This window comes from Aquarana catesbeiana, linkage group LG09, assembly GCF_042186555.1.
Source record: "Aquarana catesbeiana isolate 2022-GZ linkage group LG09, ASM4218655v1, whole genome shotgun sequence".
NCBI lineage: Eukaryota > Metazoa > Chordata > Amphibia > Anura > Ranidae > Aquarana > Aquarana catesbeiana.
The window spans coordinates 321,558,169-321,584,114 of record NC_133332.1 but is presented as its reverse complement, the minus strand read 5'-3'; the positions used below and the strand labels follow the sequence as shown (position 1 = coordinate 321,584,114).

General features: G+C 45.7%; 1 protein-coding gene across 1 annotated transcript in view; it reads left to right on the top strand.

The window, feature by feature from the left end:
* The first annotated feature begins 9,269 nt into the window (after positions 1-9,269).
* LOC141108841 (cytokine receptor common subunit gamma-like) overlaps positions 9,270-25,946 on the top strand; it is a 37,914-nt gene continuing 21,237 nt past the window's right edge. Inside the window, exons 1-3 of the mRNA XM_073600805.1 lie at positions 9,270-9,663; positions 11,834-11,924; positions 23,061-23,236. Of these exons, the coding sequence (XP_073456906.1) occupies positions 9,474-9,663; positions 11,834-11,924; positions 23,061-23,236 (457 nt within the window). The 5' untranslated portion in view covers positions 9,270-9,473. The remainder of the gene's footprint in view (positions 9,664-11,833; positions 11,925-23,060; positions 23,237-25,946) is intronic.

The window sequence follows — 25,946 nt, the reverse complement described above, 5'->3', positions numbered from 1 at the left end:
AGGGGTGCCCAGGTGCAGGAAGTGCTCTTATATCAGGAGTGCCTAGGTGCAGGAAGTGCTCTTATATTGGGGGTGCAGGAAGTGCTCTTATATCAGGGGTGCAGGAAGCGCTCTTATATCAGGGGTGCCCAGGTGCAGGAAGTGCTCTTTTATCAGGGGTGCAGGAGGTGCTCTTATATTGGGGTGCCTATATGCAGGAAGTGCTCTTATATCAGGGGTGCCCAGGTGCAGGAAGTGCTCTTATATTAGGGGTGCAGGAAGTGCTCTTATATCAGGGGGGCCTAGGTGCAGGAAGTGCTCTTATATCAGGGGTGCAGGAAGTGTTCTTATATCGGGGTGCAGGAAGTGCTCTTATATCGGGGTGCAGGAAGTGCTCTTATTTTTGTTTTCATCTGTTTCTCATCAGGTCACTGAGACATGAACTGTGATTGGTTGTTAAGGGATCTGCACTTTGTCTTATTGAATGATTATATCTTTTCTATATGATAATATTCATTGTGACTCAATTTTACTTCCCTTCCTAGGCGAGATCCCCAATTTACATCACTCCATTAAATTACGGTGAGTGTTATAAGAATACATTATACTCTGCCCCCCCCCCTTTTTATAATAAGGTATACTCCAACCCACATTTATATTATGGTGTACGCTGACCTCCCCTTAATAATACATTATACTTTAATCCCCTTTTATAACACGTTATACTCTGCCCCCACCTTTATAATACTGTACACTCTGACCTCCCTTTTATAATACAGTTTCCTCTGACCCTCTTTTGTAATACAGTATACTCTGACCCCCCCCCCATCCCCTTTTATAATATGTTATACTCTGCCCCCCCCCCGTTTAATAATACAGTATACTCTGCCCCCCCCCCCCTTTTATAATACAGTTTCCTCTGGCCCTCTTTTGTAATACAGTATACTCTGACCCCCCCCCCCCCCCCATCCCCTTTTATAATATGTTATACTCTGCCCCCCCCCCTTTTATAATACAATATACTCTGATCATTTTTTAGTATTGTATACTCTTACCCCCACCCCCCTTTTATGATTCAATATACTCTGATCATCTTTTATAATACTGTATACTCTGATCCCCCCTTTTATAATATGGTATACTGTAACCCCCCTCTTATAATACATTATACTCTGACCCATTTTATAATATGGCATACTCTGACCCCCCCCCCTTTTATAATATGGTATACTCTGACCCCTCCCACCCTTTTATATTATGGCATAATCTGACCCCCCTTTTAAATTATGGTATACCCTGACCCCCCCTTTTAACATACGGTATACTCTGCCCTCCTTTTATAATATGGTATACCCTAACCCCCGCCCCCTTTTATAATACAGTAAACTCAGACACCCCATTGATTTTATGTTATACTCTGACCCCCCCCCCTTATAATACATTATACTCTGTCCTCCTCTTTTATAATATGGCATACTCTGACCCCCCCTTTTATATTGTGGTATACTTTGACCCCCCCCTTTTATAATATGGTATACTCTGACCCCTCCACCCTTTTATATTATGGCATACTCTGACCCCCTTTTATATTATGGTATACCCTGACCCCCCCCCCCCCTTATACGGTATATGGTATACTCTGACCCCCCCTTTTATAATACAGTAAACTCTGACAACACATTGATTTTATGTTACTCTGCCCCCCCCCCCCTCCTTATAATACATTATACTCTGACCTCCTCTTTTATAATATGGTATACTCTGACCCCCCCCCCTTTTATAATACAGTATACTCTAACCCCCCCCCCCCTTTTTATAATACGGTATACTATGACCCCCCCATTTATAATATAGTATACTCTGACCCCCCTTTATAATACATTATACTCTGACCTCTCTTTTATAATAGGGTATACAACCCCCCCTTTTATAATATGATATACTCTGCCCCGGGGGTACTTACCTGTCCAGCAGACTTACCTGCTCCTGCCACTGCTTGTCCAGGTAGGTTGGGTGGTCTCCATTTCCCTCTGGGAGGTGCAGGTAACCTACCGATCCCTCCATCACTAATGTGTCCTGTAGTAATATAGGGATTGGCAGGAGGAACCACACAGGAGACACACTAGTGACCCACCTAGACACATCCGATTGTCCAGAGAGCTGACAATCATCTTCTCCTTTTTACTCCCTTGTAATATACTGTATCTGTGTTATATCTGAAATGCAGAGAGCTGATACCTTCCTGTGATCCCCCTGCCTGTGCTGCTGCACTCTTATCTGTTACATTGTTTGTTCAGGAATGTAAATCGTTTATTACATTGGGAGATGGTTCTGTAAATGAAGGCACACTAAGGGGTATACTTATATATGTAAAAAAAAAACTTTAAACTGCATTTGCACACTAGATGGTGCTAAGTATTTCCTATGATATGTATTGCCATCTAGTGGCCAAATGTGGAATTTTCCATCTTAAATCAACGGAAGACATTCAACCAGCATGAGAAATAGTGTCAAAAATACCAAAAAAAAATGCAATATTTGAACTGACTCCCCAAACTGGTTGCAGACATTCCATCCATGAAGGAGATCTTTTATGTGTTATGTGTGAATGTCCTGGTTTTGTAATTCTGAACTTTATTTGCAGAAACTTTGATTCGGCAACAACTTCCAAGACAAAATTCACAGACAGGAAATCCCAGAATGGTTAAACCCTCCTCCAAAACAAATATGGCTGCTTCCCGAGACAGTATTTATGACAGCAGCAGTGCTTATGAAGATGTGCAAAATTAATTATTTTCTTTCCGTCTATAAAGAGACCAGATGGGACAATTCTTCATCATTTCATCTGTAATATAGAGAATTTATTTACAAAATATATGAAAACTAAAAAATTAAATTTGATAAGTAATTCTTATTTGCTGCTACCAGACTCATCTACCTTACCAACCGCTCAGTGTCCTCCCCCCCCTCCACCAATCCCTCCACTGGCCTCCATTCCGTGTCCTCCACCCCTCTCTACCAATCCCTCCACTGGCCTCCATTCAGTGTCCTCCATCCCTCCACCAATCCCTCCACTGGCCTCCATTCAGTGTCCTCCATCCCTCCACCAATCCCTCCACTGGCCTCCATTCAGTGTCCTCCATCCCTCTCTGCCAATCCCTCCACTGGCCTCCATTCAGTGTCCTCCACTCCTCTCCACCAATCCCTCCACTGGCCTCCATTCAGTGTCCTCCACTCCTCTCCACCAATCCCTCCACTGGTCTCCATTCAGTGTCCTCCACCCCTCTCTACCAATCCTTCCACTGGCCTCCATTCAGTGTCCTCCACCCCTCTCTACCAATCCTTCCACTGGCCTCCATTCAGTGTCCTCCACCCCTCTCCACCAATCCCTCCACTGGTCTCCATTCAGTGTCCTCCACTCCTCTCCACCAATCCCTCCACTGGTCTCCATTCAGTGTCCTCCACCCCTCTCTACCAATCCCTCCACTGACCTCCATTCAGTGTCCTCCACTCCTCTCCACCAATCCCTCCACTGGTCTCCATTCAGTGTCCTCCACCCCTCTCCACCAATCCCTCCACTGGCCTCCATTCAGTGTCCTCCACCCCTCTCTACCAATCCCTCCACTGGTCTCCATTCAGTGTCCTCCACCCCTCCCTGCCAATCCCTCCACTGGCCTCCATTCAGTGTCCTCCACCCCTCTCTACCAATCCCTCCACTGGTCTCCATTCAATGTCCTCCACCCCTCTCTACCAATCCTTCCACTGGCCTCCATTCAGTGTCCTCCACCCCTCTCTACCAATCCCTCCACTGGTCTCCATTCAGTGTCCTCCACCCCCCTCTACCAATCCCTCTACTGGTCTCCATTCAGTGTCCTCCACCCCTCTCTACCAATCCCTCTACTGGTCTCCATTCAGTGTCCTCCACCCCTCTCTACCAATCCCTCCACTGGCCTCCATTCAATGTCCTCCACCCCTCTCTACCAATCCCTCTACTGGCCTCCATTCAGTGTCCTCCGCCCCTCTCTACCAATCCCTCCACTGGTCTCCATTCAGTGTCCTCCACCCCCTCCACCAATCCCTCCACTGGTCTCCATTCAGTGTCCTCCACCCCTCTCTACCAATCCCTCCACTGGTCTCCATTCAGTGTCCTCCCCCCCCCCCACCAATCCCTCGACTGACCTCCATTCAGTGTCCTCCACCCCGCTCTGCCAATCCCTCTACTGACCTCCATTCAGTGTCCTCCACCCCTCTCTGCCAATCCCTCCACTGGTCTCCATTCAGTGTCCTCCACCCTTCTCCATCAATCTCTACACTGGTCTCCATTCAGTGTCCTCCACCCCTCTCCACCAATCCCTCCACTGGTCTCCATTCAGTGTCCTCCACCCCTCTCTACCAATCCCTCCACTGGTCTCCATTCAGTGTCCTCCACCCCTCTCTGCCAATCCTTCCACTAGTCTCCATTCAGTGTCCTTTACCCCTCTCTGCCAATCCCTCCACTGGTCTCCATTCAGTGTCCTCCACCCCTCTCTACCAATCCCTCCACTGATCTCCATTCAGTGTCCTCCACCCCGCTCTGCCAATCCCTCCACTGATCTCCATTCAGTGTCCTCCACCCCTCTCTACCAATCCCTCCACTGGCCTCCATTCAGTGTCCTCCACCCCTCTCTACCAATCCCTCCACTGACCTCCATTCAATGTCCTCCAACCCCCTCCACCAATCCCTCCACTGACCTCCATTCAGTGTCCTCCACCCCTCTCCGCCAATCCCTCGACTGGCCTCCATTCAGTGTCCTCCATCCCTCCACCAATCCCTCCACTGACCTCCATTCAGTGTCCCCCCCCTCCACCAATCCCTCCACTGACCTCCATTCAATGTCCTCCCTCCCCCCACCAATCCCTCGACTGACCTCTATTCAGTGTCCTCCACCCCTCCACCAATCCCTCCACTGACCTCCATTCAATGTCCTCCAACCCCCTCCACCAATCCCTCCACTGACCTCCATTCAATGTCTTCCCCCCCTCCACCAATCCCTCCACTGATCTCCATTTAGTGTCCTCCACCCCTCTCTACCAATCCCTCCACTGACCTCCATTCAGTGTCCTCCACCCCTCTCTACCAATCCCTCCACTGACCTCCATTCAGTGTCCCCCACCCCTCTCTACCAATCCCTCCACTGGTCTCCATTCAGTGTCCTCCACCCCTTTCTGCCAATCCCTCCACTGGTCTCCATTCAGTGTCCTCCACCCCTTTCTGCCAATCCCTCCACTGGTCTCCATTCAGTATCCTCCACCCCTCTCTACCAATCCCTCCACTGGTCTCCATTCAGTGTCCTCCACCCCTCTCTGCCGATCCCTCCACTGGTCTCCATTCAGTGTCCTCCACCCCTCTCTACCAATCCCTCCACTGGTCTCCATTCAGTGTCCTCCACTCCTCTCTACCAATCCCTCCACTGGTCTCCATTCAGTGTCCTCCACCACTCTCTGCCAATCCCTCAACTGGCCTCCATTCAGTGTCCTCCACTCCTCTCTGCCAATCCCTCCACTGATTTTCGATTGCCCAGTGAATTGGATTCAAAATACTAACAACAACATACAAAGCCATTCACAACTCTGCCCTGAGCTACATCACCAATCTTGTCTCCAAATATCACCCAAACCGTCCTCTCCGCTCCTCCCAAGACCTCCTACTCTCCATCTCCCTTGTCTCCTTCTCTCATGCTTGTCTCCAGGACTTCTCCCGAGCCTCTCCCATCCCCTGGAACTCCCTGCCCCAATCTGTCCAGCTATCTCCTACTCCGGCTGCCTTTAGGTGATTCCTGAAAACTCATCTCTTCAGAGAAGACTAATCTCCCATCACTTCCATCAGCTCCCCCCCCCCACAGTTATAACCTTTTCTACCACTTGCCCCACCCTCTTAGATTGTATTTTATTGTTTTATAACTGTATTGTCTCCCTTTTATATTGTAAAGCGCTGTGTAAACTGTTGGCACTATATAAATCCTGTATAATAATAATAATATATAAATTCTGTATAATAATAATAATATATAAATTCTGTATAATAATAATATTACAAAATGAAGAAAAAATAAAAAAATATTTTATGTTACAATAAACGTTACAAGAGTTTTTATCACAGGACCGCCTTCTAAAGGTTAAATATTATTCTGAAATGAAATTTACGTTTTATTCATAAATGTGAATCAATCCACCCCCCCCACCCCGGGGAGTTATCTGGTGATATATTAGGATTTGTTTGTATCGTCTTCTCTTCATCGTTTGATCTGTACGGCGGATAATCGCGTCGCTTCCTTCGCCTCTCCATTTACCTCCTTCCTGTTATCTGAGCTTCTCTTCATAAACCATCAGAAGAAGAAATGAAGGCTCAGAAGATGAATACTTTCCTTTTATCTCTTATTAGGAAGGTGCAGACACTTTGTATATATATAATATTACCAAAATTATTGGGACACCTGCCTTTACATATATATATATATATATATATATATGTATATATATATATACTATACATCTCCCCCATCCTCCTCTATACATACACTATATTTCCAAAAGTATTGGGACACCTGCCTTTACACGCACATGAACTTTAATGACATCCCAGTCTTAGTCCGGAGGGTTCAATATTGAGTTGGCTCCGCCCTTTGCAGCTATAACAGCTTCACCTCTTCTGGGAAGGCCGTCCACAAGGTTTAGGAGGGTGTCTATGGGAATGTTTGATCATTCTTCCAGAAGAGCATTTGTGAGGTCAGCCACTGATGTTGGATGAGAAGGCCTGGCTCACAGTCTCTGCTCTAATTCATCCCAAAGGTGTTCTATGGGGTTGAGGTCAGGACTCTGTGCAGGCCAGTCAAGTTCCTCCACCCCAAACTCGCTCATCCATGTCTTTATGGAACTTGCTTTGTGCACTGGTGGGCAGTCATGTTGGAACAGGAAGGGGCCGTCCCCAAACTCCTCCCACAAAGTTGGGAGCATGAAATTGTCCAAAATGTCTTGGTATGCTGATGCCTTAAGAGTTCCCTTCACTGGAACTAAGGGTCCAAGCCCAACCCCTGAAAAACAATCCCCAAACCATAATCCCCCTCCACCCCCCACACCATAACCCCCCCTCCCCCCCACACCATAACCCCCCCCCTCCACCAAACAACACCACACCATAATTCCCCCTCCACCAAATGATTTCGACCAGTGCACAAAGCAAGGTCCATAAAGACATGGATGAGCAACTTTGGGGTGGAGGAACTTGACTGACCTGCACAAAGTCCTGAGCTCAACCCCATAGAACACCTTTAGGATGAATTGGAGGGGCGACTGCGAGCCAGGCCTTCTCGTCCAACATCAGTGCCTGACTTCACAAATGCTCTTCTGGAAGAATGGTCAAACATTCCCATAGACACCCTCCTAAACCTTGTGGACGGCCTTCCCAGAAGAGGTGAAGCTGTTATAGCTGCAAAGGGCGGAGCCAACGCAATATTGAACCCTCCGGACTAAGACTGGGAGGTCATTAAAGTTCATGTGTGTGTAAAGGCAGGCGTCCCAATACTTTTGGCAATATACAAAGCAAACTAGGAAAGGAGGAACCAAATGTGAAAACACCACATCCCAAATATTTAGGCAAATGAAAAAAATGGGCTTTGAGGTATCCAAACTCGGGACTTTAATGGTGTTTATATTTTAAATATCAATTCATCAAGAATCTAGGTAAAACAAAATTTATATATTTAAACAATGTTAAAAAAAATCACAAGACATGATTTGGTACACAAAATTTAATAAAATTCAGTGAAATATCACAAGAAATACCACTTTTCTCAACAGGTTTCGCTCATCGGAGCTTCTTCAGGAGACTTTTCATGTGGCATCATATTAAACTAGAAATGACAAGAATACATGAGTTTAGATACAGATCCATAAATCCGATGTGCATCAATTAATATTCTGATGATACAGAGGCATATAAATGGTATAATGAATAGAAATTTAAATGTTAATTTAAATATTCAATAAAAAAGGACATACAAAAAATATACCAAATTAATATGTAGTGCAATGAAAATAGCCGTGTAGTTGCAGAAATGAATCTCACCCGACTGATAATCAGAGTATGTGTCACTTAGGATTGACATCAATGAAATGATATCCTAGGACAGGGCTATGCGGACCTCCAGCTGTTGCAGAACTACAAGTCCCATGAGGCATTGCAGGACTCTGACAGCCACAAGCATGACACCCAAGAGGCAGAGGCATGATGGGACTTGTAGTTCTGCAACAGCTGGAGGTCCACTAATCGCCTATCTCTGTCCGATGGGTTGCTTGCCTTCAGGGATGGGTCTCAAAAATTGTTTGCAGAGATATACAAAAATTGCCTATCCCTGCCCTAGGATATCATTTCATTGATTTCAATCCTAAGTGACACATACTCTGATTATCAGTCGGGTGAGATTCATTTCTGCAACTACACGGCTATTTTCATTGCACTACATATTTATTTGGTATATTTTTTTGTATGTCCTTTTTTATCGAATATTTAAATTAACATTTAAATTTCTGTTCATTATACCATTTATATGCCTCTGTATCATCAGAATATTAATTGATGCACATCGGATTTATGGATCTGTATCTAAACTCATGTATTCTTGTCCTTTCTAGTTTAATATGATGCCACATGAAAAGTCTCCTGAAGAAGCTCCGATGAGCGAAACATGTTGAGAAAAGTGGTATTTCTTGTGATATTTCACTGAATTTTATGAATTTTGTGTACCAAATCATGTCTTGTGATTTTTTTTAACATTGTTTAAATATATAAATTTTGTTTTACCTAGATTCTTGATGAATTGATATTTAAGATATAAACACCATTAAAGTCCAGAGGTTGGTTACCTCAAAGCCCATTTTTTTTCTTTTGGCAATTTAGTTTGTGTATATATATGTATGTATATATAGATATATATATATATCTATATATACTCCAAAGACATGCTGGTAGGTTAATTGGATCCTGTCTAGATTGTCCCTGGTATGTGAGTTAGGGACCTTAGATTGGAAGCTCCTTGAGGGTAGGGACCGATGTGAATGTACAATGTATATGTAAAGCGCTGTGTAAATTGATGGCACTATATAAGTACCTGAAATAATAATAATGAATAATATATATATATATACATATAGATGGTTCCTGGCCTTCGGCCGTTGTTAAAGTTCAATTTCTTTACTTCAGAATTTTACGAAAAAAGAAACAGAAAGCCCAACAACAGGAAATGAGTAAGAATGTGTTTTTAGTGACAGGAAGAGCGAGGCGAGGGGAGAAGAACATCGAACCATCACTTAGATCAAATGATAAGAGGAAGGTGTTACTAAGAGATTGAGCGAGGCTGGAAATGATCAGATCAGCGGAACCTTTTTTAGGTTGATCCTGGTGGTAGTAGGATGTAGAGGTGGATGTATGAAGTCTGTAGAGATCCACCAGGCAGTGAATGACCTGGACCCCCCCCCTCATTGATCACACGGTGTGCGGGTTCAGCTATAGAAGAGAAGAAATACTCAACCAGATGAGCTGGAGACTTTGTGGCTCGTGGGAAGCCTCACCAGTGATGGGACCTTCTCTTCTTCTCCTTCTCATCCTCTCAGCCCTGAATGGTCCGGTCCAAGGCAGCGGCAATGCAGGTAAATGCTGTGCACCACATTCATAGGATTCCAGGTTCTTATATGTTCAGGATTTTTCTTTTTACTGTTAATAAGGTGTAGATGACTTGAAAGTGTTTTTTTGTTTTTTTGTGTCTTTTCCTATGTTGGCCAATATTAATGTGAACAGTTTGGAATTTAAGTGATACCTAAAGCAAAACACATCTCATGTATGGCCCTGAAACTGACCCCCAGAAATACTGAAAGATGCCCTATGTACTCAAATCTGCTCCTCTGTGGAAACAAAAAGGAGCCATAGAGCCTCCAGGTCTGGATTTATTTGCCTAAAGGCAATTGGATTGTCTCGTCCAACATCAGTATCAGGCCTTATAATTGGGCACAAATTCCCACAGACATGGTAATAGTATTAATGGCCATGGGGGAGGGCAACTTCATATTGATGGCCATAGAGAGAGGGGGGTAACTCTATGTTAATGGCCATGGGGGAGGGGGCAACCTCTCTTTATGGCCATAGAGAGAGGGGGACAACTCTATTATAACAGCCATGGAGGACTGGAGGGCAACTCTATATTACCAGCCATGGAGGAGAGCAACTCTATATTATTGTCCATGGGGGAGGAGCAACTCTATATTACCAGCCATGGAGGAGGGCAACTCTATATTATTGGCCATGGGGGAGGGCCATCTCTATATTAATGGTCATGAAGGGAGGCAGCTCTATATTATTAGCCATGAAGAGAGGGGGACAACTCCATATTAATGGCCAAGGAGAGAGGGGGACAACTCTATTTTAATGGCAATGGAGAGAGGGGGACAACCCCATATTATTGGCCATGGAGAGAGGGGGGCAACTCTATATTAATGGCCATGGAGAGAGGGGGACGGCTCTATATTATTAGCCATGGGGGAAGGGCCAACTCCATACTAATGGCCATGAAGAGAGGAGGACAACTCTATATTAATGGCCATGAAGAGAGGGTGACAACTGTAAAATAATGTCAATGGAGAGAAGGGGACAACTCCATATTGATGGCCATGGAGAGAGGGGGACAACTCTATATTAATGGCCATAGAGAGAGGGGGACAACTCTATATTGATGGTCATGGAGAGAGGGGGACAACTCTATATTAATGGCCATAGAGAGAGGGGGACAACTCTATATTGATGGTCATGGAGAGAGGGGGACAACTCTATATTAATGGCCATGGAAAGAGGGGGACAACTCTATATTAATGGCCATGGAGAGAGGGGGACAACTCTATATGGATGGTAATGGAGGAAGGGGGACAACTCTATATTAATGGCCATAGAGAGAGGGGGACAACTCTATATGGATGGTCATGGAGAGAGGGGGACAACTCTATATTAATGGCTATGGAGAGAGGGGGGCAACTCTATATTAATGGCCATGGAGAGAGGGGGGCAACTCTATATTAATGGCCATGGAGAGAGGGGGGCAACTCTATATTAATGGCCATGGAGAGAGGGGGGCAACTCTATATTAATGGCCATGGAGAGAGGGGGGCAACTCTATATTGATGGCCATGGAGAGAGGGGGACAATGCTATATTAAGGGCCATGGAGAGAGAGGGACAACTCTAAAATAATGTTCATGGAGAAAGGTGGACAACTCTATATTATTGGCCATGGAGAGAGGGGGGCAACTCTATATTGATGGCCATGGAGAAAGGTGGACAACTCTATATTGAAGGCCATGGAGAAAGGTGGACAACTCTATATTGATGGCCATAGAGAAAGGTGGACAACTCTATATTGATGGCCATGGAGAAAGGTGGACAACTCTATATTGATGGCCATGGAGAGAGGGAACAACAAGATTGCTTACCTGCTGGGTTTACCTTCTACACGATAGCCTTATTTGGTATGGTCCAAGCTGTGTTTTTTTGGTTTACATTACTTTTTACAATTAGTAATATATCCTTTTTATGACCCTTAATGTAAGCTTTGTGTTCGGGACCGAGTCCATTATATTCTTATGGCATTGTGTGAAGACAATCCAAATGTTTGTAACCTTTTCTTTTTTTTTTTTTTTTTTACTTTAATAAAAATATTGTAAAGAAATATGAATCGTTGTTTAGACATATAAAGTGCCTGCAATAGCTGTGGTTGTCATCTCTGTATTATACGGAAACTTCATATCATAATTCACATGTTGTGTTTGCTATGCAGAGGTGGAGTGCATTATGAATACAGTCAAAGTCCTGACTTGTACCTGGAACCATCCACACCCCCCGACTGAGAACTATACATTCATCTACAGGTGAGTTATAAAGCTTTCATGACCAGCAGTCATTAATGTCCAGATCAAATCAAGCTTTAGTACACAATAGTTAATATGTATCCAAAGCCAAAACTTTTTTTAAAGCATTTTTGGAGTGTGGACAGGTTAGACCCCCTGCCAGGTTTTTGTTGATGACTGTATCTCAGTTGCAGAGGTTCGCCCTGTTTGTACTGGCAACCATTGTCACCAAGGTAGAAATTTCAACATTTTCCAACGGGGACACTTGTTCCTGGGACATCCATCTAAGAGGGAATTTCCGTCATTCTGAAAGGTATCCTCCCACTTCCTGTTGTGTCTACAAGACAGGAAGTGATGGCAAATCTCCCAGGTGAATCATGTGGATTGGGTGAATCATGTGGATTGTCTGCATCCCATCCCTTCTTCTTGTGTGTGTGTGTACTGTGTGAGGATGAACAGAATGATTTTGCCAAAATTGATATCATGCACCAAAATTTTGTCTAAATTGGCTTTGTATCTCACCAGGTAGACAATTTAATCTTCTAATAGATCAAAGTGATCCCCATTTTCAGTGCTGACATGGGTGGGTGGATAAACAAAGGGTTAGACTTGAAGACAGTGTAAAGGTTCTTGTTTCTCTGTTTCCAATGAAACGTCATGTTCCCAGCTTAAAAAGGCCATTTATTTTGGCACAACAGGTTTAAGATGGTTAAACGGGCATGCGGGGTCACTGGTGGCAACAGGTTCCAGTAGAACACTGGTGGTAAAAGACTGATTGAAGATCAAGTCAACAGAATAGAACAGTGGTCTTCAAACTTCGTCCCTGGATGCAACCCTTAGCTTGCCTTTATCTGGCCCTTGGGGCACTATTCATCTCACTGATATGAGACACTATTCTGCCAACTGACACCAACGATGGGGACACCAGTTCTCCCACTGACTCCAATAACGGGGCACAATTCCTCCCAATGATGGAGCACTATTCCTCCTCATAATACCCAATGTGGTGGTGTTTACGCCCACTGATGCCAGGAAAATGACCGCTGCTGCTGACCACAGTCTGACCTCCCTAAAGTCTGAAGGACAACAAACGGGTTCCCTGTTTAGAAGGTTTGGAGGCCCCTCAACTACGAGATCATGAACATCTAGAGTTTTTGGAAAGCACAAATGGCACTAAGGGAGAGATCTGGGCTCCGGTGTAAAATTGGCTCGGCATTAACATAATAGAATAAAGGTGAGACCCAGACAGTGTAGGATGTTGGAAAAGACAAAGAGAAGCCCAACAGCTGGCAGAGGAGATCCCTCCATCCATGATGTTTAGAGGTGGATGAGGGCATTGATCAATTTCTCTAGTTAAGCTCTTTGGGATGAATGAGAGGAACTGAGTGGTAAATGGTTAGCCTTAGGGTGGGAAAACCACAATAAATGCTGCCCCCAAGACTAAACTTCTAACGACGTATCTAACTTCCACCTTTGTGAACTGAATAAATGTGCATGTAGACCAAAAAGTACCAAACAAAACCTCAAAATATGACGCAATGCTTGTGACACACCATTAAGCGTAACACGGGGAGGAAGCTGATTCAGGATGACAGAACTTTTTCATACATAGGCTGCTACTATAATAAAATCAACCATAAAAAAACATAAGTGTCAGCAGCTTAAAACTTAAAAAAACACCCTTGTAAGGCTCCATTAATAATATGCACATTACGACATTCAGATGGTGGGGTCAGAATTTGGCTCATGGATCCATCCTGCCTTGTATCACCGGTTCAGGCTGGTGGTGGGGATGTAATGGTGTGGGGGATGGGATATCACCGGTTCAGGCTGGTGGTGGGGGTGTAATGGTGTGGGGGATGGGATATCACTGGTTCAGGCTGGTGGTGGGGGGTGTAATGGTGTGGGGGATGGGATATCACTGGTTCAGGCTGGTGGTGGGGGTGTAATGGTGTGGGGGATGGGGTATCACCGGTTCAGGCTGGTGGTGGGGGTGTAATGGTGTGGGGGATGGGATATCACCGGTTCAGGCTGGTGGTGGGGATGTAATGGTGTGGGGGAGGGGATATCACTGGTTCAGGCTGGTGGTGGGGGTGTAATGGTGTGGGGGATGGGGTATCACCGGTTCAGGCTGGTGGTGGGGGTGTAATGGTGTGGGGGATGGGGTATCACCGGTTCAGGCTGGTGGTGGGGATGTAATGGTGTGGGGGATGGGATATCACCGGTTCAGGCTGGTGGTGGGGGTGTAATGGTGTGGGGGATGGGGTATCACCGGTTCAGGCTGGTGGTGGGGGTGTAATGGTGTGGGGGATGGGGTATCACCGGTTCAGGCTGGTGGTGGGGATGTAATGGTGTGGGGGATGGGATATCACCGGTTCAGGCTGGTGGTGGGGATGTAATGGTGTGGGGGATGGGATATCACTGGTTCAGGCTGGTGGTGGGGGTGTAATGGTGTGGGGGATGGGATATCACCGGTTCAGGCTGGTGGTGGGGGTGTAATGGTGTGGGGGATGGGGTGTCCCCATCTTCTGATGGCTCCTTCCAGCAGGATAATGCACCATGTCACAAAGCTCCAATCATCTCACCACTAGACAATGAGGTCCCTGTCCTCCAATGGCCTCCACACTCACCACATCTCATCCAATAGAGCACCTTTGGGATGTGGTGGAACGGGAGATTGGCATCATGGATGTGCAGCCGACAAATCTGCAGCAACTGTGTGATGTTATCAGGTCACTATAGAGGAAAATCTCTGAGGAACGTTTCCAGCACCTTGTTGTATCTATTCCACCAAGAATGAAGGCAAAAGGGGGTCCAACCCGCTACTAGCAAGGGGGACCTAATAAAGGATCGGTGAGTGTATACACCTATCATGTTCACATTTGTGATCAGAACTGCTGATATACAGTGCCTTGAAAAAGTATTCATACCCCTTGAAATTCTCCCACATTTTGTTACAACTAAAAACGTAAATGTATTTTATTGGGATTTTATGTGATAGACCAACACAAAGTGTCACATAATTGTGAAGTGGAAGGAAAATGATAAATGATACAAATAAATATGTGAAAAGTGTGGGGGAGGGGCATTTGTATTCAGCCCCCTTTACTCTGATAACTAAAATCTAGAGGAACCAATTGCCTTCAGAAGTCACCTAATTAGTAAATAGAGTCCACCCGTGTGTCATTTCATCTCAGTATAAATACAGCTGTTCTGTGAAGCCCTCAGAGGTTTGTTAGAGAACCTTAGTGAACAAACAGCATCATGAAGGCCAAGGAACACACCAGACAGGTCAGGGATAAAGTTGTGGAGAAGTATAAAGCAGGGTTTGGTTATAAAGAAATCTCCCAAGCTTTGAACATCTCACGGAGCTCTGTTCAATCCATCATCGGAAAATGGAAAGAGTATGGCACAACTGCAAACCTACCAAGACATGGCCGTCCACCTAAACTGACCGGCCGGGCAAGGAGAGCATTCATCAGAGAAGAGCCAAGAGGTCCATGGTAACTCTGGAGGAGCTGCAGAGATCCACAGCTCAGGTGGGAGAATCTGTCCACAGGACAACTATTAGTCGTGTTCTCCACAAATCTGCCCTTTATGGAAGAGTGACAAGAAGAAAGACATTGGTGAAAGAAAGTCATAAGAAGTCCTGTTTGTAGTTTGTGAGAAGCCATGTGGAGGACACAGCAAACATGTGGAAGAAGGTGATCTGGTCACATGAGACCAAAATTCAACTTTATGGCCTAAAAGTAAAACGCTATGTGTGGGGAAAACTAACACTGCACATCACCCTGAACACACCATCCCCACCGTGAAACATGGTGGTGGCAGCATCATGTGGTGGGGATGGTTTTCTTCAGCAGGGACAGGGAAGCTGGTCAGAGTTGATGGGAAGATGGATGGAGACACATACAGGACAATCTTAGAAGAAAACCTGTTAGAGTCTACAAAAGACTTGAGACTGGGGCGGAGGTTCACCTTCCAGCAGGACAACGACCCGAAACATCCAGCCAGAGCTACAATGGAATGGTTTAGATCAAAGCATATTCATGTGTTAGAATGGCCCAGTCACAGTCCAGACCTAAATCACATTGAGAATCTGTGGCAAGACTTGAAAATTGCTGTTCACAGACGCTCTCCATCCAATCTGACAGAGCTTGAGATATTTTACAAAGAAGAATGGGCAGAAATGTCCTCTCTAGATGTGCAAAGCTGGTAGAGACATCCCCAAAAAGACTTGTAGAGAAAGGGGGTTCTACAAAGTATTGACTCCGGGGGGCACCATATAAATGCCCCTCCCCCCACACTTTTCACATATTTATTTGTATCATTTATCATTTTCCTTCCACTTCACAATTATGTGACACTTTGTGTTGGTCTATCACATAAAATCCCAATAAAATACTTTTATGTTTTTGGTTGTAACAAAATGTGGGGAATTCCAAGGGGTATGAATACTTTTTCAAGGCGCTTTAGGAAGGAAAAAGCTGTTTTTGCGCTTAGATTGGAACGTCTTTTTTTTCTTGGCTGTAAGAGCAGTGTACAGCGACAGCCAACCCACAGACCTAAGAGAAAACAGCAACAGCCGACCAAGACCTGGAAACCCCCCTCCCCCCTATAGCAATGGCAGAGCAGAGTCAGAGCCCACATGATGGCGGTGCAGATACAAAGGTCGGGGTTCTCCGGACTCACTTGGGTTTGTCAGAGAGCTGAAGAAGAAGGGGATTCCCAACATAGACCTCAATATAACGAGGAGGTTATAATACATATAAGGAGAACAGAAACTTCCACTCACACCGGCTCGTCAGACATGACAAAGAAAACGATGGAAACTATCCGAACATTACAAAATTGATAATAAATCTTCAAAATGTTCAATTTTTATTCAACTTCCATTGAATCAAAATTGAATTTAAAAGAATTATACCCAAAAACATCCCCATGACCTACTTAACCAACTCCAGTCTCAGAATAGTACAACCGGGGCCAAAAGTTTTGAGAATGACACAAATATTAATTTCCACAAAGTTTGCTGCCTCAGTGTTTGTAGATCTTTGTGTCAGATGTTACTATGAGATACTGAAGTATAATGACATCATAGTGTCAGATGTTACTATGGATACTGAAGTATAATAACATCATAGTGTCAGATGTTACTATGGATACTGAAGTATAATGACATCATAAGTGTCAGATGTCACTATGGGATACTGAAGTATAATGACATCATAGTGTCAGATGTTACTATGAGATACTGAAGTATAATGACATCATAGTGTCAGATGTTACTATGAGATACTGAAGTATAATGACATCATAAGTGTCAGATGTCACTATGGGATACTGAAGTATAATGACATCATAGTGTCAGATGTTACTATGAGATACTGAAGTATAATGACATCATAGTGTCAGATGTTACTATGAGATACTGAAGTATAATGACATCATAAGTGTCAGATGTTACTATGAGATACTGAAGTATAATGACATCATAGTGTCAGATGTTACTATGAGATACTGAAGTATAATGACATCATAAGTGTCAGATGTTACTATGGGATACTGAAGTATAATGACATCATAAGTGTCAGATGGTACTATGGGATACTGAAGTATAATGACATCATAAGTGTCAGATGTTACTATGAGATACTGAAGTATAATGACATCACAAGTGTCAGATGTTACTATGGGATACTGAAGTATAATGACATCATAGTGTCAGATGTTACTATGAGATACTGAAGTATAATGACATCATAGTGTCAGATGTTACTATGAGATACTGAAGTATAATGACATCATAAGTGTCAGATGTTACTATGAGATACTGAAGTATAATGACATCACAAGTGTCAGATGTTACTATGGGATACTGAAGTGTAATGACATCATAAGTGTCAGATGTTACTATGGGATACTGAAGTATAATGACATCATAAGTGTCAGATGTTACTATGGATACTGAAGTATAATGAAATCATAAGTGTCAGATGTTACTATGGGATACTGAAGTATAATGACATCATAAGTGTCAGATGTTACTATGAGATACTGAAGTATAATGACATCATAAGTGTCAGATGTTACTATGGGATACTGAAGTATAATGACATCATAAGTGTCAGATGTTACTATGAGATACTGAAGTATAATGACATCATAAGTGTCAGATGTTACTATGAGATACTGAAGTATAATGACATCATAGTGTCAGATGTTACTATGGGATACTGAAGTATAATGACATCATAGTGTCAGATGTTACTATGAGATACTGAAGTGTAATGACATCATAAGTGTCAGATGGTACTATGGATATGGAAGTATAATGACATCATAAGTGTCAGATGTTACTATGAGATACTGAAGTATAATGACATCATAGTGTCAGATGTTACTATGGATACTGAAGTGTAATGACATCATAAGTGTCAGATGTTACTATGGGATACTGAAGTATAATGACATCATAAGTGTCAGATGTTACTATGGGATACTGAAGTATAATGACATCATAAGTGTCAGATGTTACTATGAGATACTGAAGTATAATGACATCATAAGTGTCAGATGTTACTATGAGATACTGAAGTATAATGACATCATAGTGTCAGATGTTACTATGGATACTGAAATGTAATGACATCATAAGTGTCAGATGTTACAATGAGATACTGAAGTATAATGACATCATAAGTGTCAGATGTTACTATGGGATACTGAAGTGTAATGACATCATAAGTTTCAGATGTTACTATGGGATACTGAAGTGTAATGACATCATAAGTGTCAAAGGCTTATATTGACAAGGACATGAAGTTTACGCAAAGAGTCAATATTTGCAGTGGTGACCCTTCTTTTTCGAGACCTCTGCAATTCTCCCCCGGCATGCTGTCACTCAACTTCTGGGCCACATCCTGACTGATAGCCTCCCCCCATTGTTGCATAATAAATGCTTGGGGTCTTTTAGAATTTGTGGGGGTTTTTTTGTTCACAAGCCTCTTGAGGACTAACCACAAGTTCTCAATGGCATTAAGGTCTGGGGAGTTTCCTGGCCAGGGACCCAAAATGTTGATGTTTTGTTCCCAAAGTCACTTATCACTTTTGCCTCATGGCAAGGTGCTCCATCATGCTGGAGAAGGCTTTGTTCCTCACCAAACTGTTCTTGGATGGTTTGGAGAAGTCGCTCTCGGAGGATGTTTTTGTACCATTCTGTATTCATGGCGGTGTTCTTAGGAGCCCCCCCCCCCACTCCCTTGGATGAGAAGCACCCCCCACACGTGAATGGTCTCAAGATGCATGACACAGGACTGATGATAGCGCTCACCTTTTCTTCTCCGGATGCCCTAAACAATCAGAGAGGGGATTCATCAGAGAAAATGACTTCCCCCCCAGTCCTCAGCAGTCCAATCACTGTACCTTTTGCAGAATATCAGTCTGTCCCCGATGTTTTTCCTGGAGAGAAGTGGCTTCTTTCCTGCCCCTCTTGACACCAGGCCATCCTCCAAAAGTCTTCTCCTCACTGTGCGTGCCAATGTCCTCACACCTGACTACTGCCATTCCTGAGCAAGCTCTGCACTGGTGGTGAACCCCCCCTCCCCTGCTCACCTCCATACCCTGATCCCCCCTTCTTACCTTTGTACCCCAAACCCCCTGTTGACTCACCTCTGTACCCCAGACCCCCTGTTGGCTGACCTCTGTAACCTATGCCCAGTGTCTGCTCATCTCTGTATCCCATACCCCATGTCTGCTCACCTCCATACCCTGACCCATTCCCCCTGCTAACCTCTGTACCCCAATCCCCCTATGCTGACCTCTGTAAAGCAAATCCCCCTCTCTGCTCACCTCTGTACCCCAAACCCCCTGTCGGCTCACCTCTGTACCCAAAATCTCCTGTTGGCTGACCTCTGTACCCCAAACCCCCTGTTGGCCGACCTCTGTACCCCAAACCCCCTGTTGGCTGACTTTTGTACCCCAAACCCCCTGTTGGCTGATCTCTGTACCCCAAACCCCCTGTTGGCTGACCTCTGTACACTATGCCCAGTGTCTGCTCATCTCTGTACCCCAAAACCCTGTGTGCTCACCTGTGTACATCAAAACCCCCTCTCTGCTCACATCTGTACCTTCAAACCTTCTTCTCTGCTCACCTCCACACCTCAACCCCTCCTATTGGCACTCCTTAGTACCCCACTCTTTATGCCAAAGCCAACTGGGATAAAGTATTAGGAACAAAGAATACGGAGGAGAGATGGGTTTGCTTTAAGAGCATATTAAATAAGGGCATTAGCCAATGTATCCCATTGGGTAATAAATTTAAAAGAGCGAACAAAAATCCTGGATGGCTTAACTCCAATGTAAAAATGCATATAAAAGCAAAGGAGAAGGCCTTCAAAAAATACAAGGTTGAGGGATCATCCTCAGCATTCAGACTTTATAAAGAATGCAATAAGAAATGTAAGGGTGCAGTTAGGACGGCTAAGATAGAACATGAAAGACACATAGCAGAGGAGAGCAAAAAAAATCCCAAGAAATTCTTTAAGTATGTAAACAGTAAAAAAGGGAGGACAGACCATATTGGCCCCATAAAGAATGAGGAAGGACATCTGGTTACAAAGGATGGGGAGATGGCGAAGGTATTGAATTTATTCTTCTCCTCAGTCTTCACGAGTGAATCGGGGGGCTTCAGTAACCAAACCTGCAGTGTTTATCCTCATGACACAACACAGGAAGCACCTACATGGTTAACAGAGGACAGAATTAAAATTAGACTTGAGAAACTTAACATTAATAAATCACCGGGACCAGATGGCTTGCATCCGAGGGTACTTAGGGAACTCAGTCAGGTGATTGCCAGACCGTTGTTCCTAATTTTTACAGACAGTCTATTGACTGGAATGGTACCAGCTGATTGGGGAAAAGCCAATGTAGCACCAATATTTAAAAAGGGCCCAAAAAACATCCCTGGGAATTACAGACCAGTTAGCCTAACATCAATAGTATGTAAAATCTTGGAGGGGATGATAAGGGACTATATACAAGATTTTAGTAATAAGAATGATATCATTAGCAGTAATCAGCATGGATTCATGAAGAATCGTTCTTGCCAAACCAATCTATTAACCTTCTATGAGGAGGTGAGTTGCCATCTAGATAAAGGAAGGCCCGTAGACGTGGTGTATCTAGATTTTGCAAAAGCATTTGACACAGTTCCCCATAAACGTTTACTGTACAAAATAAGGTGCGTTGGCATGGACCATAGGGTGAGTACATGGATTGAAAACTGGCTACAAGGGCGAGTTCAGAGGGTGGTGATAAATGGGGAGTACTCGGAATGGTCAGGGGTGGGTAGTGGGGTTCCCCAGGGTTCTGTGCTGGGACCAATCCTATTTAATTTGTTCATAAACGATCTGGAGGATGGGATAAACAGTTCAATCTCTGTATTTGCAGACGATACTAAGCTAAGCAGGGCAATAACTTCTCCGCAGGATGTGGAAACCTTGCAAAAAGACCTGAACAAATTAATGGGGTGGGCGACTACATGGCAAATGAGGTTCAATGTAGAAAAATGTAAAATAATGCAATTGGGTGGCAAAAATATGAATGCAATCCATACACTGGGGGGAGAACCTCTGGGGGAATCTAGGATGGAAAAGGACCTGGGGGTCCTAGTAGATGATAGGCTCAGCAATGGCATGCAATGCCAAGCTGCTGCTAATAAGGCAAACAGAATATTGGCATGTATTAAAAGGGGGATCAACTCCAGAGATAAAACGATAATTCTCCCGCTCTACAAGACTCTGGTCCGGCCGCACCTGGAGTATGCTGTCCAGTTCTGGGCACCAGTCCTCAGGAAGGATGTACTGGAAATGGAGCGAGTACAAAGAAGGGCAACAAAGCTAATAAAGGGTCTGGAGGATCTTAGTTATGAGGAAAGGTTGTGAGCTCTGAACTTATTCTCTCTGGAGAAGAGACGCTTGAGAGGGGATATGATTTCAATTTACAAATACTGTACTGGTGACCCCACAATATATAAATACCGAGTGCAGCAAGTGTATCAGGCTAATGACAAAGGACATACGGATGGCTGCAGGGTATTGCTTAGCTTTGGTGGCCGCTTGCAGAGTCGGAACCCAGGGCACTCCCCCTTCTTATACTGGCCCTACACACAGCTTTGCACTCATACACAGTACTACCCTGTAGGGGGAGGCTGAGAGCTCAGAAAGCCGCCTACCCCTTTCAAATGCTCTTCACTGCACTGTCCTGGCCGAGGTCATGCTGTGTCAATGTACATTCGGAGGAGCGGGACCGTGGTCGGATCTGACAGACAGTCTTTCTTCACAACAATGCTTTCTGCGGAACCCCTGAGGACCTCAGACGGCACCCCAGGGTGCCACAGCACCCCTGTTGAGAAAGGCTGATCTAAAGCACTGTTGCCTCTGACTGCTAGTCTCACCAGATTTGGTGATATCACTAAAATGCTGCTCACTGTTTTCCTCACTGGAGGGGAAGCTGTACCTGAGGAGCTGCAGTGCAAGGATCTCCCTGCTTCATCCAGCAGGTTATACTGCTACCTACAGGAGGGTTGAACTGTATGGTTCACTGTTCTCCTCGCTGGAGGGGAAGCTGTACCTGAGGAGCTGCAGTGCAAGGATCTCCCTGCTTCATCCAGCAGGTTATACTGCCATCTAAAGGAGGGTTGAACTGTACGGTTCATTGTTCTCCTCGCTGGAGGGGAAGCTGTACATGAGGAGCTGCAGTGCAACGATCTCCCTGCTTCTTCTTCTTCATCCATTCTGTGGATGTGTGTTCCCCCCACCTCTATCATTACCCCTCCAGTCATTAGGGGGGAGCTCTGACATGAGGAAGGATAGCCCCGCCTCTACCAAGATGGCCACCTCGATACAGAGACACAGTACAGAACAAGGCATGGTAAGTCAGGAACAGGGATAAAAGCAGGGAGACCACAGGGAATGCCAATGATTGGCCTTTTGCCCTCTGCTTGTCATTCCACAGTACAGGTCCTCTTTAAAAGCTTGCCCCAAAATAGAATGAAAGCCTTTTATTTCTGTAATGGGTTTGCACCCATAAAATGTTCACTGCTATAGAAGGATACTCCCCCCAGACCCATCCTCTGTGCTTTGTATTATTTAGGGAGGACAACATGGGATCCCCAGCCATTCCGTGTCCTGAATACCTGTCTGTCAATCATATGAACGTCGGGTGCAAGCTCTCCATCTCAGACTCCTATGCCAGCTTCAGTGTGAGGCTGAACGGCAGTGCCTCCGGGTCTTCAATAGAGAAGATGTTTCAAAAGCATCAGGACTATGGTAAGTCCTTTCCTTATCATACACGATACAATGTAACAGATACAGAATGGGAAAAGTGGGATCTCAGAGATCTATGGTGTGATTGTTGGTGCAGAACGGGCTGGTGGGAAATCTGTGGCGTGATCGTTGGTGGAGGACAGGCTGGTGGGAAATCCAGGCCATGATTGTTGGTGCAGTACGGGCTGTTGGGAAATCCATGGTGTTGAGGTTGGTGCAGGACGGGCTGTTGGAAAATCCATGGCGTTGAGGTTGGTGCAGGACGGATTGGTAGGAAATCCGTGGGGTGATCGTTGGTGCAGGATGGGCTGGTGGGAAATCCCTGGGGTGATCGTTTATGCAGGAGGGAATGGTGGGAAATCCGTGGTGTGATCGTTGGTGCAGGAAGGGCTGGTGGGAAATCCGTGGTGTGATCGTTGGTGCCGGATGGGCTGGTGGGAAATCTGTGGTGTGATCGTTGGTGCAGGAAGGGCTGGTGGGAAATCCGTGGTGTGATCGTTGGTGCAGGATGGGCTGGTGGGAAATCCGTGGGGTGATCGTTGGTGCAGGAAGGGCTGGTGGAAAATCCGTGGTGTGATTGTTGGTGCAGGAAGGGCTGGTGGGAAATCCGTGGGGTGATCGTTGGTGCAGGAGGGGCTGGTGGGAAATCCATGGTGTGATCGCTGGTGCAGGAAGGGCTGGTGGGAAATCCGTGGTGTGATCGCTGGTGCAGGACGGGCTGGTGGGAAATCTGTTGTGTGATCGTTGGTGCAGGATGGGCTGGTGGGAAATCCGTGGGGTGATCGTTGGTGCAGGAAGGGCTGGTGGAAAATCCGTGGGGTGATCGTTGATGCAGGAGGGGCTGGTGGGAAATCCGTGGTGTGATCGTTGGTGCAGGAAGGGCTGGTGGGAAATCCCTGGGGTGATCCTTGGTGCAGGAAGGGCTGGTGGGAAATCCGTGGGGTGATCGTTGGTGCAGGAAGGGCTGGTGGGAAATCCGTGGTGTGATCGTTGGTGCAGGAAGGGCTGGTGCGAAATCCGTGGGGTGATCGTTGGTGCAGGAGGGGCTGGTGGGAAATCCGTGGGGTGATCGTTGGTGCAGGAAGGGCTGGTGGGAAATCCGTGGGGTGATCGTTGGTGCAGGAAGGGCTGGTGGGAAATCCTTGGTGTGATCGTTGGTGCAGGAAGGGCTGGTGGGAAATCCGTGGGGTGATCGTTGGTGCAGGAAGGGCTGGTGGGAAATCCGTGGTGTGATCGTTGGTGCAGGAAGGGCTGGTGGGAAATCCGTGGTGTGATCGTTGGTGCAGGATGGGCTGGTGGGAAATCTGTGGTGTGATCGTTGGTGCAGGAGGGGCTGGTGGGAAATCCGTGGTGTGATTGTTTGTGCAGGAAGGGCTGGTGGGAAATCCGTGGTGTGATCGTTGGTGCAGGAAGGGCTGGTGGGAAATCCGTGGGGTGATCGTTGGTGCAGGAAGGGCTGGTGGGAAATCCGTGGGGTGATCGTTGGTGCAGGAGAGGCTGGTGGGAAATCCGTGGGGTGATCGTTGGTGCAGGAGGGGCTGGTGGGAAATCCGTGGGGTGATCGTTGGTGCAGGAGGGGCTGGTGGGAAATCCGTGGTGTGATCGTTGGTGCAGGAAGGGCTGGTGGGAAATCCGTGGTGTGATCGTTGGTGCAGGAAGGGCTGGTGGGAAATCCGTGGTGTGATCGCTGGTGCAGGAGGGGCTGGTGGGAATATTTCTGTACATGCTTAGTATATGGAACACGTTTTGTTTGTACTAACCAATGCCAGGACAAGGTCCTCCAGTACCCAGGGAGAAGATGCCAATCTGTGCCCCCCCCCCACCACCACCATGATTTAGTTGGTGAGAGGTTCATGGCACAGTGTAATGAAATAGGGTGGGGGATGTGTAAGAGGGGATGAAAGGTGAATAGATGGAGGTGGTAGGAAAGGTTTGGGTTTGGAGGTGATCTGGAAGGTACGGTGACCAGGGACAGAGGTGGGTGGGGGGGGGGGCTGTGACTGGAGGAGAGAGGGTGAGGTGGTATGGAGGGGGGATTGGCATGGACTCACTGTGATTAGAAGAGGAGTGGACTGTAATGAAAGGGTTTTGGAGGACGGTGTTATGATCAGGGGACCTCACCATTGTTGGACTCTAGGAATGGAGGACAGGAGAATGAATGAAAGGTCCACCTCCTGGAGGAGAGAAGGTGAGGTGGTATGGAGGGGGGATTGGCATGGACTCACTGTGATTAGAAGAGGAGTGGACTGTAATGAAAGGGTTTTGGAGGACGGTGTTATGATCAGGGGACCTCACCATTGTTGGACTCTAGGAATGGAGGACAGGAGAATGAATGAAAGGTCCACCTCCTGGAGGAGAGAAGGTGAGGTGGTATGGAGGGGGGATTGGTAGGGACTCACTGTGATTAGACGAGGAGTGGACTGTAATGAAAGGGTTTTGGAGGACGGTGTTATGATCAGGGGACCTCACCATTGTTGGACTCTAGGAATGGAGGACAGGAGAATGAATGAAAGGTCCACCTCCTGGAGGAGAGAAGGTGAGGTGGTATGGAGGGGGGATTGGTAGGGACTCACTGTGATTAGACGAGGAGTGGACTGTAATGAAAGGGTTTTGGAGGACGGTGTTATGATCAGGGGACCTCACCATTGTTGGACTCTAGGAATGGAGGACAGGAGAATGAATGAAAGGTCCACCTCCTGGAGGAGAGAAGGTG